Raw genomic sequence first — 21,205 nt, forward strand, 5'->3', positions numbered from 1 at the left:
AGGTGAAAATAGTCAACTGCTTTACAGAACGTTCAGGTGAAAAGAAAGAATGTTGCTCTTTGGCACTCCGTTCAAACTCTCACTCTTTCTGTCTGAGAATTCCCATCCTCAGGATGGAATCCAACAACATAATTTTAATAGGCACAATCATGCTTATTCATCAGTCAAACATCTGGTCTTTGTTGCCACAATGGATTATTTTTTAAGTTGCTACCCCCAAAACAGCCATGTAGTTAAACACAAAAGCTAAAATTAGTAGTAACCAGCAACAACAAATAAAAGAGGGCTAGATCAACAGTCTGTGAGCTGAGACTACACAGAATTAGGTGAACAAACTGGCTTGGCTGTTAATTGTAATTTTTGTTGCTATTTTTGAGAAACATCACTTTCCTTACTGCTCAAATACAAACCAGGCAACTCCTTAAAGAAGGCTACAGGTCTGCTCGAATAGGATAATGGTTTTGACTTCATACTTGCCACTCACCTTAATGTTTGGGATGAGTTTCTGATCCTCGGATACCTGAGGATTGATTGCAACAAGTAATCCATTATACCCATTTTCTTGAAGCTGCACTCCGGCTCCCAGGAATAGGAGTTCCGGACCTAGGACCACCAGGAGAGTCACAAACTTCAGGCTGCAAACAGGACCTGCACTGTCCCCGTGGGTCATGTTGCAGAAAACCGTCTGCTTTACTCACACTGGTCCTGCTGGGCACATTGTGCTAAGTTGTCAATGGCGGAGCAGGTAGTTTCTTCCTGAACTTGGAAGGGCTTAGAGCTTGTGATGAAGGAGGTGCCTTCTTTGCAAAATCTGGGGTGGATCTTTCGGAGACCTGTCTCTACAAGTCTTTTTTCTCTGGGCGATGCCACACTTGCATGTTCTGTGGCTGAGCTTCCTCCTGAATCATGGTTTGGCAAGAAATCTTCCACCCCTTACTCATTTTATGTCTTCTCAAATGGAAATAAAGGAGCTTAAAAGAGGGAAGCCTGGCTGGCTGGGCTGAAAATCAGAGAATCTGGGTTTTTCCATCCACTTGCAGTAGAAGCACAGAAATCTAGAAATCCTTGACAACCTCCTCCATCATTCAGAGCAATTCCTTCCCTACTGCACTCGTCATTTTTTGTTTGATGTAAGATTCCTTTGTCTGCTTATTTTGAAGATTTGGAAATCCATCCTGCAGCCCTGTCCCTGGGGCCTTGCATCAGGTAGTCTGGGAGAGCTCTCAGCTGATGGCTGGTGGGGGGAAGGTATCAGATATCCCCCAGAGAGGGCCAAGTGCCAGGAACTTGGATGTCTGTGCAGGCCACAGTGGCCTTTCCTTCTGTCCTTTCTGCCTTTTCTCTCTTGATCAAGGAAAAGGATGAATTTCTCTTTCAGCACCTCTCTCCTGAGAGCAAGGCTATGCCTCCATCAATCTTCCACTTCCAGGCTTCCCTGGTGGTGCAGGGCCTGCCAGTGCAGGGGACATGTGTTTGATCCCTGGTCTGGGAAGATCCCACATGCCACGGAGCAGCTAAGTCCATGCGCCACAACTACTGAGCCTGCACTCTAGAGCCCATGAGCCACAACTACTGAAGCCCGCGTGCCTAGAGTCCGTGCTCCACAACAAGAGAAGCCACTGCAGTGAGAAGCCTGTGCACTGAAAAGAAGAGTAGCCCTCGCTCGCCACAACTAGAGAAAGCCTGCATGCAGCAACGAAGACCCAACGCAGCCAAAGATTAAAAAAAAAAACCTTCCATTTCTGCAGTAACTATCACAGGATCTGGAATATAGCAGGCCTCACAAATATTTTATGAGTGATTAATAATATTACCCAATAATTTTATAATGCTTTAGAGCTTACAAATGAACCCACCTAAATGTCAATTCCCAGATACAGGTATAATTTTTTTATTTCTATTTTTCAATGAAGACACTGAGTCTCAGAAAGATTATGAAAATTAGCCAGTGGGGAAAGGTGCTAACTTTTATTGTGTGCTGGGCTTTATCCTTCCTATCTTATGGGTGACAAAACTAAGGCTCAGAAAATCTAAGTAACTTGTTCAAGGCTGTGTGAGTATTGTCATAGGGCTAGAATGAAACCAACTGATTCCAAGTTCCATTGTTTTTCAATGTATCGTGTCTCTCATGTTCTCAAGAAACTAGAAATGAAGTGTTAAGAGCTGAAATGTTGAGGGATATTGAAGGGAATTTTTCTTACAGTCCTTCTGTTTGGAACCTTTTCTCCCACTGCTTCTCACCTGTTTTCCTTCAAATTCCTGTTCTGTCCTGGAAGCCTGAGCTGAACTCGCTACCTATCACAAATCCCCTCTTTCATGCTTTCAGTGCATCAGATACCTCTCCTTTGAAGCATGATCATGCCTACAATGTCACATTCATGTTGTGTAATTGGTTGTCTCCTTCACGCTGAAGGGCTTATGCGAGAAGGACCCTGTCTGTTTTTATCACTACCTCCTCAGCACCTAGATCAGTAAACACTCAATAAATATTTGTTGAATGAATGAATGAACAGAATCAGAGAAGTAAATTAAAGCAGATTACGAAGAAGCCCTGGATAATAGTGTGAAAATGATCTCCCCAACTTTGAAAATATCAGTTCTAGAAGGTATTGCTTCTGCTCTGGAGCAGTTTCCCTCTTCATCCCTCTTGAAGGAAGTTGCTTGGGTTTTGGTTGTTCCCCTGGGGGTGTTGGAGAATAGAATATCGCTGGTCACCACGTGACTGCCAGAGTTGCTCATGCTACAGCTCAGAGGTCAATTTAGCTGTCTTGTCTTCTCGGGCTGATTCCCAGCCGTGGGTTTTTTCCCCTCAATCACGCTGTGTCTACAGAGTGGAAGCTTCAAGGCGTGGCAACTCCAAAGGCTTTGCCTGGAACTGTGACTCATTGGACAGAACAATGCACTTTATTTTCAGCTTTCCTTGACAGTTTATTTTCTTACACTAATCTATTGTGCTTTTAAGAAAAACATTCCCATCAGCAAAGCAATATACTAAAAAGTTGAACTCATAAGCCACACCAGGAGAGTAGCTTTTCACCACAATCAGGGATGTTTCTTCTTGCCACCGTGCACACTTATATAAGTTAACTGGCTGAGGGGGCCACTGAGGACTGACATCCAGCTCTCTCTCTACTTGTTCTTGTCAACAGTTACAATGGCTCCCTTAGAATGAGGGGTAGAGAGTGTATGCAGCTTTATAAAGAACAGCCATAAATGAATAATCTTGTCCAACTTCACTTGGGTTAAAACCTGAACAGGCACAGTCGGGCTTTGCTCACCCTGGGCTGAGAGTCCAGGCATGACATCCATTCCTGTCTATCTACTTTTTGGTTCCTTGGTTCTGGAACCTAATCCCTGGGTCTGGCCACTTGGCTGGCACCTGTCTACAGATTCCCAGTCACTGACCCATTTTTTCACTATGTCTTGGGAGTCATATTCACTCCTGAAAGCCCTTTCCTACCACCTCTGTTCTGACCTACCCTGAGAACCCTTTCTGCTCTCAGTAACCAGGCCTGGGGTCAGGCTAGCTGAGGATCTCTTCTTCCTGCCTTCTCTTCTGATCAGGCTGACCCTACAGGAGACAAAACTAAAAAGCTGGCAAAAACTGACTTAACTCAATAACTTAAAGGCATTCCTGAGCAGTGTCCACTTCTGATAAAGTGTGAGACTTTGTCAAAAAACCCACCTTATCCTTTCGCTCAAAAAAACTCACTGCTTCTGCTTATAGATTTTATGATATCTGATAAATGAAACATACGTAAAGTGAAGAAATACGGGAATACAATGTTCAAGCATTTATTTCAATATTATATAAATTCTAGGAATCTGGTCTGTTTTTATCTGCTTTCAAGAAAATAAGAGTTATTCAATTTCAGTAACTGAAGAATCTAAAGAACATCTTTGTTCATTGTCTGAATCTGCAGTTCAACCTGAACCTAGAAGGCCTCTCTATTTTTTCTTTTTTTTCATGGAGTCTGTAGGTTGAGACCCAAAATCAAAGTGAGTTAAACATGCAGTTGGTGTCAGAGAATCAGGAGATTTGACATCTTGAGGAGTCCAAGAAAGTTTTGGATTATTTTCTTTCAGGCTTTTGTTTCAACTCATCAGCAAACCCATTTAGAAGAGGAAAGTATAATCCAGTGTGTGGCTTGGCTGCAAAGCTGATGGGCCACTTTCGTTTTGCAATGTTTATGAAATAAATCAAAATAGAAGGTGAAAAAAATTGTAGACTAAGGATTTGAATAAAACATGGAGCTTGCTAAGGACCCAGATGGCACATTTTGTACCTACCTTATCCCATTTTCTTTATAGTTGTACTCATTTTCAAGGCAAAGGAGTGAAGTGGATGGTGCAGATAGGGTCTGGGAAGTCATTTGTGTTTGGTGAGTCACCACCATGCCAAAGCATTGAGAGCTTACACTTCGTTTCTAGTTTCTTGAATTCTCCCTCTGCAGTCTTTCACCTCCGGGATTTTGCTAATAAGCCTCCTCCCCACCCTCATGGTGGCAATAACAAAGATGACTTTGTGCACCAGAGAAACCTCCAAAATTTGCCAAAATGAATGGAAGCAAGAACTACTTTTAATGATAAGCCAATAAAGAAAATGTGAGAAAGTTATGGAATATTCCTCATTTGCAAAAAATTCTATAAAATTGCATTCTATAAAATATTGTTCTATCCATTATGAACCAGATAGTGTATAGTATCATGGTATGTATAAGGTATTATCATTATTACTATCATTATTTTTCCAGAGAAGAAAAAAAGAGAAAGCAGAAATGTAGGGGAAATGTTGTAAAGAGATGAAAATAACCAGAGAGACTCAGAGAATAAGAAACAGAAGTATTAGTATAAAATCTTGACTCTGTTTCCCTTTCTGTTTTCTTCCTGCTCTGATTCTGTCCTCAGTACCTCTCTGAGGCCCAGGGCTCTGCCAGATTCCCTGGCTTCCTCCATTCCCACAAACAGGGGGCAGCAGGTTTTTTGGTTTTCCTTCTCTCCTTATGCAGCTTCTACTAGTCCATTTAACCCCGCCAGCCCTGCAAAGAACAGGAAGCAACTCCAATTAGATCTGGCAATTGGGGGGATTAGGGCTCCCCCTTCTGTTTTTGGGGTGTAGGTACATGGGGCTCTGAATTCCCAGACAAAACTCTCAGCGAACAGAATTAGCCTGCAGGGACCTCCTTCTAGACTACAGCAAAAGCTACTTAGAGTAGTGCTTTTCAAACTTAAATATCCCTAAGAATCACCTGTTCAAATGCAGATTCCGACTCTAGAGGTCAAGGTAAGGCCCATATTCTGCACTCTTATCAAGCTCCCACGTGATGCTGAGGCTGCTGGTCTTTGAGCCCCGCTTGGAGCAGTCTTTATATCAAGAGTTCCAGGGGAATATCCACGGATTTACTTCATGATTACAGCCTTCACACTAGAAAAAGGCAGTCTATGTAGTCCTTAAATATATTTTTAAATTTTCTTTTGGGAAAGGCCTGTGTTTTCTTCAGAACTCAGGAAAAAAAATATTGCATTAATTATGGATTTTACAGTGACACCATTGTTTATTCTTTGGAAAGAAACAACTACAGAGTACAGAGTTAAAAATAACAACACCAATAAGTGGGTTTTAGATTCTCAAAAGCCATAATCATCTCTCTATTATTAAAGCCCTTGCCTCAAATTCAGTCTGTTTTCTTTTTGATGATTAGGTGAGTCTTGATAAGATTGTTTTAATGACCTCCGATAGATATCTAGCCTCAAGCAGTAACTCCCAAGAAGGTACCTTATTTAAACAAGGAACTGCTTCCTTAACTTTTATTTCTCTTTTTTCCCTTGCTCATTTATTCATTCATTCATTTATTCACTCAAAAATAAGATTGTATCAAATATATCTTAATAAGCCTGTTGAAAACATAAACTGTGTTTCTACTAGATGTCAGGCACTGTTCTAAGTGCTGGATGTAAAATGAATGAAATGGACCAAGTCCCTGTCTGCAGGGAGTTTACACTAGAGGAGAGAGAGAGACAACAAACAAATATAATGGGATACCTAGTGAAAGTGTTATGAAGAATAAGAAATCAGGTAAAGGGGAAGAGACAATGAGAGAGGTTTGTTATTTTGTATCAGGTGGCTGGGCAAAGCCTCACAGGTAATATTGTTAGGAGTGACGGAAGGAACCATTCGACCACTTGAGAGAGAAGTAGTGCAGGCCGACAGATGGGCAAGTGGGAAGGTCCTGAGGCTGGAGGGTGCTTGGAGTGAAATGAACACAGGAGAGAGCAGTGAGAGATGCCGTGAACTGGAGGGAGCTCTGTCTAAAGCACAGATCACATAAGGCTTGCAACTGTAAAGTTTAAGAAACAGAAACCTCAATTAAATAAAGTTTGGAGACCAGAAGGGGGAGCTCTCATGTCCTGAGATGATAGCTGAGCCCAACAGGAAAAAGAAAGACTGCTCTTCTTTTTATGAGGACTCAGCCAATGAAAAGCCATGGATTCTGGGTTTACTCTAACTTTCCCAACTTCCCTTTCCTCTCTACAAAGTCTCTCCTTCCCTTACTGTGGGGGAGTTGCACGTGACTCACCATGGTTGGAGATCCCAAGTTGTAATTCTCTGCCGATCCCAAATCAACCCATCTTTTTTGGAGAAATACCTGGTAGTCTATTTGCTCAACCAGAGCTCATGGGAAAACTGGAGTTTACCCATGAAAGGGGAAATCAGTGGTGGATGTGGAGGAGTGACGTGATCTGACTTTCACATGTTTTGTGAGGAGGCCAAAGGTGGAAGCAGCGGCCCGCAAGGGGGTTATTGCTGAATGCAGGTGAAATGGACAGAGCCCAGACAACAATTTCGGTTGTCTTCTTTTAGCCTTCCTTCAGCTTTCTAGGAGTCTCCTTTTCACCCGCCATTGAATATTCTTGCTATGAAGGTAAAATAAAAGCCCTTCAGCTTATATGCTTATCAAGAGAGGAATCAAGGAATACTTCATTGCCCAGAAGTGACGAGCATGATGCTAACTCCCAACAGAAGATATAAAATGAGAAACAATGACCTGAAAAGAATCTGAGATCTGTAGTTACCTGTAGTTAAATGACATAAAAATATACTCCAAGTTTATAACATAAGGCTATGGTTCTTGATGCTTTGTCCATAAGTGCTCTGTAAATGGTAGCTATAGTTGTTGTTATCAATATAATTCTCAGTTATTGTCAGCTGGAGTCCCCTTACTCCTCAGAGACCTACATGTAATTGGCTGTATCTATGTCAATTCCATGGCTTATGGAAGATCAAGTCCCCCTCCTAGACTTCTGCAACTGCTTGGACTTCTTTTTTTTTTTTTTTAAACATCTTTATTGGAGTATGATTGATTTACAATGCTTTGTTAGTTTCTGCTGTATAACAAAGTGAATTGGCTATACATGTAAATAAATCCCCACATTTCCTCCCTCTTGCGTCTCCCTCCCACCCTCCCTATCCCACCCCTCTAGGGGGACACAAAGCACCAAGCAGATCTCCCTGTGCTTTGCGGCTGCTTCCCACTAGCTATCTATTTTTACATTTGGTAGTGTATATGTGTCCATGCCGCTCTCTCGCTTCGTCCCAGCTTACCCTTCCCCTCCCCGTTTCCTCAAGTCCATTCTCTACGTCGGCATCTTTATTCCTGTCCTGCCCCTAGGTTCTTTAGAACCATTTTCTTTTTTTCTTTTAAATTCCATATATATGTGTTAGCATATGGTATTTGTTTTTCTCTTTCTGACTTACTTCACGCTGAATGACAGACTCTAGGTCCTACCACCTCACTACAAATAACTCAATTTCGTTTCGTTTTCTTCCTAGGCTGAGTAATATTCCATTGTATATATGTGCTACATCTTCTTTATCCATTCATCTGTCAGTGGACACTTAGGTTGCTTCCATGTCCTTGCTATTGTGACTAGTGCAGCAGTGAACATTATGGTACATGTATTTTTGTATTTTTGTTTTTTATTTATTTATTTATTTATTTTTATTTTTGCCTGTGTTGGGTCTTTGTTTCTGTGTGAGGGCTTTCTCTAGTTGCAGCAAGCGGGGGCCACTCTTCATTGCGGTGCGCAGGCCTCTCGCTCTTGTGGCCTCTCTTGTTGCGCAGCACAGGCTCCAGACGCGCAGGCTCAGTAGTTGTGGCTCACAGGCCTAGTTGCTCCGCGGCATGTGGGATCTTCCCAAACCAGGGCTCGAACCCGTGTCCCCTGCATTGGCAGGCAGATTCTTAACCACTGTGCCACCAGGGAAGCCCCCATGTGTCTTTTTGAATTATGGTTTTCTCTGGGTATATGCCCAATAGTGGGATTGCTGGGTCATATGATAGTTCTATTTTTAGTTTTTTAAAGAACCGCCATACAGTTCTCCATAGTGGTTGTATCAATACACATTCCCACCAACAGTGCAAGAGGGTTCCCTTTTCTGCACACCCTCTCCAGCATTTGTTGTTTGTAGATTTTTTGATGATGGCCATTCTGACTGGTGTGAGGTGATACCTCATTGTAGTTTTGATTTGCATTTCTCTAATGATTAGTGATGTTGAGCATCCTTTCATGTGTTTGTTGGCAATCTGTATATCTTCTTTAGAGAAGTGTCTATTTAGGTCTTCTGCCCATTTTTGGATTGGGTTGTTTGTTTTTTTTGATGTTGAGCTGCATGAGCTGCTTATAAATTTGGAGATTAATCCTTTGTTTGCAAATATTTTCTCCCATTCAGAGGGTTGTCTTTTCATCTTGTTTATGGTTTCCTTTGCTGTACAAAAGCTTTTAAGTAACATTAGGTCCCATTTGTTTATTTTTGTTTTTATTTCCATTACTCTAGGAGGTGGGTCAAAAAGGATCTTGCTGTGATTTATGTCATAGAGTGTTCTGCCTATGTTTTCCTCTAAGAATTTTAGAGTGTCTGGCTGTTCATTTAGGTCTTTAATCCATTTTGAGTTTATTTTTGTGTATGGTGTTAGGGAATGTTCTAATTTCATTCTTTTACATTTAGCTGTCCAGTTTTCCCAGCACCACTTATTGAAGAGGCTGTCTTTTTTACATTGTATATTCTTGCCTCCTTTTATCAAAAATAAGGTGACCATATGTGCGTGGGTTTATCTCTGGCCTTTCTATCCTGTTTCATTGATCTATATTTCTGTTTTTGTGCAAGTACCATACTGTCTTGATTACTATAGCTTTGTAGTATAGTCTGAAGTCCAGGAGCCTGATTCCTCCAGCTCTGTTTTTCTTTCTCAAGATTGCTTTGGCTATTCAGGGTCTTTTATGTTTCCATACAAATGGTGAAATTTTTTGTTCTAGTTCTGTGAAAAATGCCATTGTAGTTTGATAGGGATTACATTGAATCTAGCTTGCTTTGGGTAGCATAGTCATTTTCACAGTGTTGATTCTTCCAATCCAAGAACATGGTATAGATCTCCATCTGTTTGTATCATCTTTAATTTCTTTCATCAGTGTCTTATAGTTTTCTACATACAGGTCTTTTGTCTCCTTAGGTAGGTTTATTCCTAGGTATTTTATTCTTTTTGTTGCAATGGTAAATGGGAGTGTTTTACTGATTTCTCTTTCAGATTTTTCATCATTAGTGTATAGGAATGCCAGAGATTTCTGTGCATTAATTTTGTATCCTAATCATTGATTAGCTCTAGTAGTTTTCTGGTAGCATCTTTAGGACTCTATGTATAGTATCATGTCATCTGCAAACAGGGACAGCTATACTTCTTCTTTTTCAATTTGGATTCCTTTTATTTCTTTTTCTTCTCTGATTGCTTTGGCTAAAACTTCCAAAAATATGTTGAATAATAGTGGTGAGAGTGGGCAACCTTGTCTTCTTCCTGATCTTAGAGAAAATGCTATCAGCTTTTCACCATTGAGAATGATGTTGGCTGTGGTTTTGTTGTATATGGCCTTTATTATGTTGAGGTAGGTTCCCTCCATGCCTACTTTCTGGAGAGTTTTTATCATAAATGGTGTTGAATTTTGTCGAAAGCCTTTTCTGCATCTATTGAGATGATCATATGGCTTTTTTCCTTCAATCTGTTAATATGGTTTATTACATTGATTGATTTGTGTATATTGAAGAATCCTTGCATTCCTGGGATAAACCCCACTTGATTATGGTGTATGATCCTTTTAATGTGTTGTTGGATTCTGTTTGCTAGTATTTGGTTGAGGATTTTTATGTCTATGTTCGTCAGTGATATTGGCCTGTAGTTTTCTTTTTTTGTGACACCTTTGTCTGGTTTTGGTATCAGGGTGATGGTGGCCTCGTAGAATGAGTTTGGGAATGTTCCTCCCTGTGCTATATTTTGGAAGAGTTTGAGAAGGATAGATGTTAGCTCTTCTCTAAATGTTTGATAGAATTCGCCTATGAAGCCATCTGGTCCTGAGCTTTTGTTTGTTGGAAGATTTTTTTTTTTTTTTTTTGCGGTACGCAGGCCTCTCACCATTGTGGCCTTTCCTGCCGTGGAGCACAGGCTCCAGACGTGCAGGCTCAGCAGCCATGGCTCATGGGCCTAGCTGCTCTGTGACATGTGGGATCTTCCTGGACCAGGGCACGAACCCATGTCCCCTGCATCGGCAGGCGGACTCTCAACCACTGTGCCACCAGGGAAACCCTGTTGGAAGATTTTTAATCACAGTCTCAATCTCAGTGCTTGTGATTGGTCTGTTTATATTTTCTATTTCTTCCTTGTTCAGTCTAGGAAGGTTGTGCATTTCTAAGAATTTGTCCATTTCTTACAGGTTGTCCATTTTATTGGCATATAGTTGCTTGTAGTAATCTCTCATGATCCTTTGTATTTCTGCAGTGTCCGTTGTTACTTCTCCTTTTTCATTTCTAATTCTATTGATTTGAGTCTTCTCCCTTTTTTTCTTGATGAGTCTGGCTAATGGTTTATCAATTTTGTTTATCTTCTCAAAGAACCAGCTTATAGTTTTACTGATCTTTGCTATCGTTTTCTTCATTTCTTTTTCATTTATTTCTGATCTGATCTTTATGATTTCTTTCCTTCTGCTAACTTTGGGTTTTTGTGGTTCTTCTTTCTCTAATTGCTTTAGGTGTAAGTTTAGGTTGTTTATTTGAGATGTTTCTTGTTTCCTGAGGTAGGATTGTATTGCTGTAAACTTTCCTGTTAGAACTGCTTTTGCTTTGTCCCATAGGTTTTGGGTCATCGTGTTTTCATTGTCATTTGTTTCTAGGTACTTTTTGTTTTCCTGTTTGATTTCCTCAGTAATCTCTTGGTTATTTTGTAGTGTATTGTTTAGCTGCCATGTGTTTGTATTTGCAACAGTTTTTTTCCTATAATGGATATCTAGACTTAGAGCATTGTCATCAGAAAAGATATGTGATACGATTGCAATTTTCTTAAATTTACCAAGGCTTGCTTTGTGACCCACAATATGATCTATCCCGGAGAATGTTCCATGAGCATTTGAGAAAAATGTGTATTTTGTTGTTTTTGGATGGAATGTCCTATAAATGTCAATTAAGTCCATCTTGTTTAATGTATCATTTAAAGCTTGTGTTTCCTTATTTATTTTCATTTTGGATCATCTGTCCATTGGTGAAAGTAGGGTGTTAAAATCCCCTACTATGATTGTGTTACTGAAAATTTCCCTTTTATGGCTGTTAGCATTTGCCTTATGTATTGAGGTGCTCCTATGTTGGGTGCATAAATATTTACAATTGTTATATCTTCTTCTTGGATTGATCCCTTGATCATTATGTAGTGTCCTTCTTTGTCTTTTGTAATAGTCTTTATTTTAAAGTCTATTTTGTCTGATATGAGAATTGCTACCCCAGCTCTCTTTTGATTTCCATTTGCATGGAATATCTTTTTCCATCCCCTCACTTTCAGTCTGTATGTGTCCCTAGGTCTGAAGTGGGTCTCTTGTAGACAGCATATATACGAATTTGTTTTTGTATCCATTCAGCCAGTTTATGGCTTTTGTTTGGAGCATTTAATCCATTTACATTTAAGGTAGTTATTGATATGTATATTCCTATTACCATTTTCTTAATTGTTTTCAGTTTGTTACTGTAGGTCTTTTCCTACTTCTGTGTTTCCTGCCTAGAGAAGTTCCTTTAGCATTTGTTGTAAAGCTGGTTTGGTGGTGCTGAATTCTCTTAGCTTTTGCTTGTCTGTAAAGGCTTTAATTTCTCTGTCAAATCTGAATGAGATCCTTGCTGGGTAGAGTAATCTTTGTTGTAGGCTTTTCCTTTTCATCACTTTAAATAGGTCCTGCCACTCCCTTCTGGCTTGCAGAGTTTCTGCTGAAAGATCAGCTGTTAACCTTATGGGGATTCCCTTGTGTGTTATTTGTTGCTTTTCCCTTGCTGCTTTTAACATTTTTTCTTTGTATTTAATTTATGATAGATTAATATGTGTCTTGGCATGTTTCACCTTGGATTTATCCTATATGGGACTCTCTGCACTTCTTGGACTGGATTGACTATTTCCTTTCCCATATTAGGGAAGATTTCAACTATAATCTCTTCAAATATTTTCTCAGTCCCTTTCTTTTTCTGTTCTTCTTCTGGGACCCCTATAATTCAAATGTTGGTGCATTTAATGTTGTCCCAGAGGTCTCTGGGACTGTCCTCAGTTCTTTTCATTCTTTTTTTTTATTCTTCTCTGTGGTAGTTATTTCCACTATTTTATCTTCCAGGTCACTTATGTGTTCTTCTGCCTCAGTTATTTTGCTATTGATTCCTTCTAGAGAATTTTTATTTCGTGTATTGTGTTGTTAATCATTGTTTGTTTGCTCTTTAGTTCTTCTAGTTTCTTGTTGAATGTTTCTTGCATTTTCTCTATTCTATTTCCAAGATTTCGGATCATCTTTACTATAGTTACTCTGAATTCTTTTTCGGGTAGACTGCCTACTTCCTCTTCATTTGTTTTGTCTGGTGGGTTTTTACCTTGATCCTTCATCTGCTGCATATCTCTCTGTCCTCTCATTTTGTTTAGCTTAATGTGTTTGGCATCTCCTTTTCAGAGGCTGCAGGTTCGTAGTTCCCATTGTTTATGGTGTCTGCCCCTAGTGGCTAAGGTTGGTTCAGTGGTTGTGTAGGCTTCCTGGTGGAGGGAACTGGTCCCTCTGTTCTGGTGGATGAGCCTGGATCTGTGTTTCTGGTGGACAGGACCATGTCCGGTGGTGTGTTTGGGGTTGTCTGTGACCTTATTATGATTTTTAGGCAGCCTCTCTGCTAATGGGTGGGGTTGTGTTCCTGTCTTGCTAGTTGTTTGGTATAGGGTGTCTAGCACTGTAGCTTGCTTTTTGTTGAGTGTAGCTGGGTCTTCACATTGAAATGGAGATCTCTGGGAGAGCTTTCGCCATTTGATATTATGTGGAGCCAGGAGGTCTCTGGTGGACCAATGTCCTGAACTTGGCTCTCCCACCTCAGAGGCTCAGGCCTGACACCTGGCAAGATCACCAAGACCCTGTCAGCCACACGGCTTCCCCAGCTCCTATCCATCTAATAGTATACATAGAGGACTCGCAAGGCTGTGGATCCTCATGCATCAGCTGCTTGTTTTGTGCTCTGTTGACCAGGGGAGTTTCCAGTTCAGGAGTCTGCTGATCATGGTGTCCCTTTAAAAATAATGGAATGAAATTTGTTGGCAGTGCATGTAAGGGCAGGCTGAAGCTGCTCTGGCTTGAGATGATCCGAAATTGCACCAAGATGGAGACAACTCTTGACTTCTTAAAACTCCTTTTTCCTAGATCCACACATGTTGCTTCTGTGCTTCACATTGTTTAAGTGTAGTGTTTCTGAGTTTTCCAAAGAAATATGTATGTGTTGTATTTGGAGCAATTTAAATTTTATTGAAGAATTCATGGGGAAGCTAAGGAAGTATTTATGTCACAGAAAAAATAAAACAAAGCTTTTACATCACTGAAGGCATCAGCATTTTAAAAATAGTTTCCTATAACTATGGAGCAACCTGGTGCCCAGGTTGCCTCAGCCTCTTTCTATTATGAAGGATCTTCATCTCTCTTCCTTTCTCTCTTTTTCTTACGTTCAAAAGGAAAACCAACTAATCAGTAGAAACAAAATCCCTGCCTGGCCTCATACAGAGCCATTGCCCTGCTCCTCTGAATCCTTGGGACCATCCAGAAACCAGGTACAGTGGGAAGATTAGGAGGGCTCCCCTTCAACCACAGACATTTATAGTGTTCTCCCCATGAGGGATTCAGGGCAATAAGAATTTTTAAACACAATTATGGCTTAGGCACTTGTCTTTCTGGATGGCTTCAAAAACCACTCCAGATTGTCTCTACTTCTTCTCTAAGTTCAAAGTCAAGGCATTTATTCTTATACCATTACTTTTCCTGTGACATGTCATTTCTATTCCCTAAATTTGCTCTTTTCTCTTTGACTAGCTGGGCATAGCTAAGGTCTCAGAGTTCATCCCATATCCCACAACTCCTAGCAACCTACCTTGATCCACGTTTTCATGAATAACCTCCCATTGTAATTATTTCAAGAGTTTTGGCTATGGCTTGCTTGAAAATTCCAGTGAAGGCCCTGCTTAAACTGAGATCTCCTTTCTTTATTTCTTATTGCTTACCAATTCTTTTTGTGTCTCCCATATGACTACTGTCTTCTCTGCCCTTTTCTATTCTTCTCCAAAAAGGCTAGGGATTAACTTTTTTTAAAAATGAGTAGTATGTATCTTTTACTACATAGCCGTTTTAATTTTTTTTCTCTATTAGAAAATAATGGGATCTTTTTGACTAGGGATTCTTTAGAGTCATATAACTAGGAAAAGAGGAAAAATCAATCAATTCTTTAATATAATACTATAATTGGTCACTAAAATACAGTAATTTTAAGAACAAAATGTACAATAGATGATACATTTTTAACTAAGATCAAATGCTCATATTATAAAAGTATTAAGAGTATTTTTCAAGCAATGGTTATAAGAAACACAAAATTTTTAAAAGAAACTTTTCAGGAAGGATTTCATCTGTTTTAACCAAGGATAAGAGAATTTCTCTAGTGTCATTGTTTATCTTAAATGTCATATCACATACATGTTTTATTTCCATGTGGATGAATTATCATGATATAGATTATAGCAATGAGTCACACATTGTAGATTGCTTATTAAGCAGGGGATCAAGCCAAAATATTAAAATTCCAGAGTTTAAGAATATGTTAAAATTTTCTCTTACTTGTGTTTTCAATTATAAATTTTTTTTGGCATTCTCTTTTAATCCTGTATTGCAATAATTATGTAGAAGCAGTGGTTAAATGGTTAAGTGATTGGGCTTTGAAGTTAGGCTTCCTGAATTCCAGTAAAAAGCAAAGCTTTTTACTGGCTGCATGGCCTTAGGTAAGTTATTAAACATCTCCGTGCCTCAGTTTCTACATCTGTAAAATTTGAATAGTACATGTAGTGATTAAAACTGTGTCTAGGTCAGAGTAAGAGTTTAATAAATATTAATCCATATTAATTATGGCCTTTCTCTGGTGTGTGGCACCTGCTTGGGCACTGTTAGTTGCCTACCCAATAGTCAGCCTCCTTTTCTTTCTTGCTGGCCGAACCTGTCTTCCACCCACGACAGAGGTCGGAAATGTCTGATGCTCATTTTTCCAAGCCTCCCTCATACTGGGGCACTATGTAACCCGACGCTAGCTGATAATCTAAGGAGTAGTCTCTTAGCAAGAGAGAGATGAAGGAGAAGGAGGTGGTGGTGTGCGGATCGTTCACAGAAAAGATTTTTCTCCCTGAAAAAAAGAGAAATGTCTAAGAAAAGCCTACCCCTCTTTCCTATAAGGGTGCCAGAGGCTGAGGGAGCCTCTGTGGCCATTAGGTGGAAGGTGAGGAGGTCAGCCAAAAAGTGAAGGGTAGTAGAGCTGAAAGGTAGAAAGAGCCTGTGTCACTGATGACACTGGTGACAGCTGAGCCAACGGGGGAGTACCAAACTCCAGACTTCTTACTGTGTAAAGTAAACTCTGATCCTTTAAGCAACCATTAGTTAGGTATCCAGTTACTTCCCACCAAAACTCTTGCAAGTGCTAAATGTACTTTAGAAAATAGCACTGGCATTTCTAAAAAGTGCCAGTCAATGTTTGAAAACATGTACAGTGAGTGGTTTAGTATATAAATGTATGATATTTTTATGAACGAAGTAATATTATATTCATTTCCTTGGCAAAATTTTGACCAAGCAATTTTCTTTTCTGTACAAAAGGATCATGCTTAGCTTCAATAAGCTAACAATGGGAAGACCTATTAAAAAATGCCCATCCAAAGCAGATAAGCCTAAAATAAAATAATTTTTTAAAAAGCAAATAGCAAAGCTAGTCCTTTAGCTTTCTTAAGCTTTTCTTAAAGTGTATACTAACCATAATATGCTAAGTATGCCAATTTCATATTTGTGTCCCTGAATTATTAATCTTTTGTCTCCACATTCTATCTTCTTATGAATATTTTTCTTCATATTTGACACCTGGGGATCCTTTATTTTCTGAGTGTTCTTGAAATAGTTAACTAAGTCTCTAATTTGTAATTATATTAGTAGATTTTTAAATAATACAAAATTAATAAAATAGTGTCTGTACTCTCTATGACCACATCTTTATGCCAGACTTCAGTTGCTTACACTTATTCTTAAAGCCTTTAATACCTAATCAGAGCCAAACAATAATATATTTTAAAAAGGAAATTTCATGCTTTTGCATCATTTTCCCTTGGTCAGCCAAAGAAATGCTGATGTTCAGAGGATAGAATATTGAGCTTAAAATATAAGAATAAGCAGTGTAATTTTCTGAATGATATCAAAATAAACTTCTGATTTAAAAATTGGCTATGGGGGCTTCCCTGGTGGCGCAGTGGTTGAGAGTCCGCCTGCCAATGCAGGGGACACGGATTCGTGCCCCGGTCCGGGAAGATCCCACATGCCGCGGAGCGGCTGGGCCCGTGAGCCATGGCCGTTGAGCCTGCGCGTCCGGAGCCTGTGCTCCGCAACGGGAGAGGCCACAACAGTGAGAGGCCCGCGTCTATACGTTGCTAGGATGACTTATCTAAATCAAATATTAATGCTGTGAAGAGCTGACTTACAAGGTAAGTTGAATAAACAGACTGACTAGGTGAAAAGATCAGGCAATGACTGAGAAGGAGTTGTATCTTGAGAATTGTCGTGAAGCTGTTTGAGTACACTTAGATAATTCTATCATCTTGATAGACCCTAGAGAGCTTTTTGCTTTCTGAAAAACTCCTCCTTACCTGTCTTATAAGGCTGGTCTTGTCTTCTTTGAAGATTCTGAAATAACTTCATCTGAGGAATTTACCTTCTCATAACTCACTGTTATCATTTCTTTATACCTCTAGACCAGCACCATCCAGTAGAAATATAATGTGAGCCACATATGTAATTTTAAATTTTCTAGTAGCCACATTAAAGATAGTAAAAAAAAATGGTTAAAATTAAATTTTAATAATATATCGTATTTAACTCAATATATTCAAAATACTATCATTTCAACATGTATCCAATATAAAAATTATTAATGTATTCTACATTCCTTTTTCATATGCAACATCAGTGTGTATTTTGCACTTAAAGTATATCTCAGTTTGAACTAGTCACATTTTAAATGTTCAATAGCCATAGGTGGCTAGTGACCTCTGTATTCTCCATATCGGACCAGGGTTTCTTAATATCATCACTATCGACATTTAGACTGAATAATTCTTTTTATGTGTGGGCTGTCCTGTGCATTGTAGGCTGTTTAGCAGCATCCTTGGCCTCTAACCACTAGATGCTGGTAGTATCCCCCCCCCCACGCATACCTCCAGTTTTGACTCCAAAAAAGAATGTCAAGAACCACTGGTATAGATCTACAGAGTTGGTAGATGTTCCTACCCAGTATATTATGCCCCGGTATATTCCAGGGCATAAGTAAAAAGTCTGGCCTAGGAAAAAGCTTTCACACTAAAAAATAGGCAAGATTTTGCTTATTCATATTGGCAGAAACCTATGGAATATGATAATGAATTCAAGGGTGTTAGAACGGGCATGAAAGAATATAATTTTTGATGAGGCAAAAATCTTTAATATGGATATACTTATCAGAGGCCTTGGATTCATCATGCTTGCCGGAGCACCTGGGAGTTGTTCTAAAGGTTTTCTTAGTTGGTTGGTTGAAACCTGGACTCAGTGGTGGCCTGCACTAAATAAAGTTGAGATGCTAGAAATCTCTCGATACATTTTAGAGGATTGATTTAAAAGACTTAGGGAGATAGGATGCTTGGAATGGATTTATCATTCCAGTCACCTATTCATTAGGTCAGTTAATCATCATGACCCAGTCGCCTATCTCCAAATATGTCCTGAGAAGGCCCAGAAGACCTTCTCTTCACTAATGCACTGAGAAAATAGTGAGGAGAATGCCAAAATCCTTTGAAATTACTGTAGCTTCTGTCCTCTAAGCACAGGGATGAAATTAGGAGATTATGCCATTGAAAGGGATCCCCAGTTCCCTAGTGGACATAATAGGATCCAAAAGTGGCAGAGACCAAATGACTGCATTTAACCATCAGAGATGAGGTAGTGGTGGTTACCATAATGGACAGGAGCGCCAGAGTAGTAATCATAGTCATTTGACTAAGAGGGATCTTTTTTTTTTTTTTTCCTGCGGTACGCGGGCATTTCACTGCTGTGGCCTCTCCCGCTGCGGAGCACAGGCTCCAGACGCGCAGCCTCAGCGGCCATGGCTCACGAGCCAAGCCGCTCCGCGGCATGTGGGATCCTCCTGGACCAGGGCACGAACCCGAGTCCCCTGCATCGGCAGGCGGACTCTCAACCACTGCGCCACTAGGGAAGCCCCTAAGAAGGATTTTTAACAGTGGATAATTGATCATGATATCCCTACAATGAAATGGACGGACAATCTGCTAGGATCCTAATTGATCTGTATAATGAAAAGTTGATAGATCTGATAGAGACCTAAACTTCATTACCTTAGTGGGGACCTACAATATCTTGTCATTGGCTTCTTAACTCATGGCTATTAAAATAGGACCACCAGTTGGTAGCCCCTAGAACTGTCTTTTCTACAGAAATAGTAAGCCAAAGCAATACCATATACCTGGGGAAATTCTAGTGATTAGTGCCACCATCAAAGACTCGAAAAATGCAGGGTGATGATTCTCAACACACTAGCATTTAACCTACCATTTGGCCTGTGTAGAAGATGAATGGGTCGCCTAAGATGAATTGGTCTACATCCAGATGCAGTCTTTTTATTAGGTGAATAAGCACAATTCTTAACACCTAACGTTCAGATATCACTCTAAAAAATGTCTTTTATTCATCCTAATATGCATGAAACAACTGAAGTCATTCACTTTCATTTGGAAGTGAGAGAATGGGGGAGAATTTATTGCTTTATGTAAGGGCTTTGTTAATTCTTTAGCTCCCTGTCATAATTTAGTGTGCAGGAACAGTGATGATTTCCTCAACTTATGGGACATCACTTTTGTCTACTACATTTATGATATTGTGCTGATAGGACCTAATGATCAGGAAGTAGCACATACCATAGATGCCTTGTGTAGTAAATTGTCTTTCCCATAGATTCTATGGACCTTGACACTGTCCCATTCAGAGGTGGAATGTTTTACTCTTTCCCTCAGATTTGGGCTGGCTCTCTATTTTATTTTAGATAACAAAATGCAGCATAAGTGATTCTGTGTAACTTCTATGGCCATAGAGCTGCAGCTTCTGCATTTGTTGCTTGGAACACTTACTCTTGGGATGAAGCTGCCATGAAAAAAGCTCAGTTCGGTCACATGGAGAACCAATAGATAGAATGGAAGAGGTCCTGGCCTCCTGAGTGAACCCACCAAGTCACCAGACATAAATAAAACCATCTTGATTAGTCCAGCTTCAGCAGCAATCTGGTTCCAGCTTGGTGAGAGACCCCAGCTATTGCCACATGAACCAAAAAAACCACCCAGCTGAACCCTGCCTGAACTTCTGAAAGAAGTTCAGAACAAATAAAACAGTTTTTGTTTCAATCCACTAAGTTCGATAAAATAAGAAAAGGAAACCAAAATATACTGGAAAGAACACATGCAATTCAGAGTGGGAAAATGACAATTCAGGGTTCTGCTACCTTACTAAAATTTCTTGGGCCCAGTGGTCTGGGATATATTAGGTTACCCCCTCAATATTAAAGTTGTTTCAACTTGCATCCCCTTGGATCACGATGTTGGCTAGGGTCACTTATACAGCTGCATTCAGGGAACAAGGCTGTGCCTTGAAAGTCAACTGGCTCACAGGTCTACCACCTCAGGTGAGTGGCTCAAACAGCTGGGATCTGGATGGGTTTCCCTCTGCAGCAGGGTAATTGGATTTCTTATATAGTACCTGGTTTCCAAGAGAGGAAAGCAGAACCTGCTCGGTCTCTCAAGGCCTAGGTCTGGAACTGGTCTAGGATCACTTTCACTACATTCTATTGTTCAAATTCAAGAGGAGGGGAAACAGACTCCACTTGTGATTTGTGTACAGGGATGAGAAGAATTGTTTGTATGCCATTTTGGAAACAGTTTATTACACCACCAAACTTTTTAAAATTGCTTTTTTATTTTGCTAAGTATTGCTATTCATCCTGTAACTTTTAACTTTTTATTTCATTGTTTGCAATTTTTACATTATAACATACATTTGTTGTCATGAAGAAGAAAAACACAATTTTCATGCAACACTGCATTGCTGCATCTTACATACAAATGTCCCACTAATGAGTTTAATGATTTCAGGCACTTGATATTTTAAATGCTTTATATCAGAAGTTTGCACACCATGTCCTGTGGGCCAAATCTATCCTATTTATTACTTATTTTTGTAAATAAAGTTTTACTGGAGCACAGGGACTTCCCTGGTGGCACAGTGGTCTTAACCACTGCCTGTTAATGCAGGGGACACGGGTTTGAGCCCCGGTCTGGGAAGATCCCACACACCATGGAGCAACTAAGTCCGTGTGCCACAACTATTGAGCCTGCGCTCTAGAGGCTGTGAGCCACAACTACTGAGGCAGCATGCCCTAAGTACTGAAGACCACACGCCTACAGCCCATGCTCCGCAACAAGAGAAGCCACTGCAATGAGAAGCCCACGCACTGCAACAGAGTAGCCCCCGCTCACGGCAACTAGAGAAAGCCCACACGCAG

The 21,205-nt window shown here is 40.1% G+C and overlaps 2 protein-coding genes across 11 annotated transcripts in view; one reads left to right on the forward strand and one right to left on the reverse strand.

The window, feature by feature from the left end:
- The window catches only part of CLCA2 (chloride channel accessory 2), a 37,735-nt gene extending 36,959 nt beyond the window's left edge, over positions 1 to 776 (reverse strand). The window contains exon 1 of the mRNA XM_029227750.1: positions 485 to 776. Coding sequence (XP_029083583.1) covers positions 485 to 670 — 186 coding nt within the window. The 5' untranslated portion in view covers positions 671 to 776. The remainder of the gene's footprint in view (positions 1 to 484) is intronic.
- ODF2L (outer dense fiber of sperm tails 2 like) overlaps positions 1 to 21,205 on the forward strand; it is a 273,656-nt gene that overhangs the window by 82,842 nt on the left and 169,609 nt on the right. The window lies entirely within an intron of this gene.

Source organism: Monodon monoceros, unplaced genomic scaffold (genome assembly GCF_005190385.1).
Source record: "Monodon monoceros isolate NGI ecotype Baffin Bay Population unplaced genomic scaffold, NGI_Narwhal_1 Super_Scaffold_18, whole genome shotgun sequence".
Taxonomy (NCBI): Eukaryota; Metazoa; Chordata; class Mammalia; order Artiodactyla; family Monodontidae; genus Monodon; species Monodon monoceros.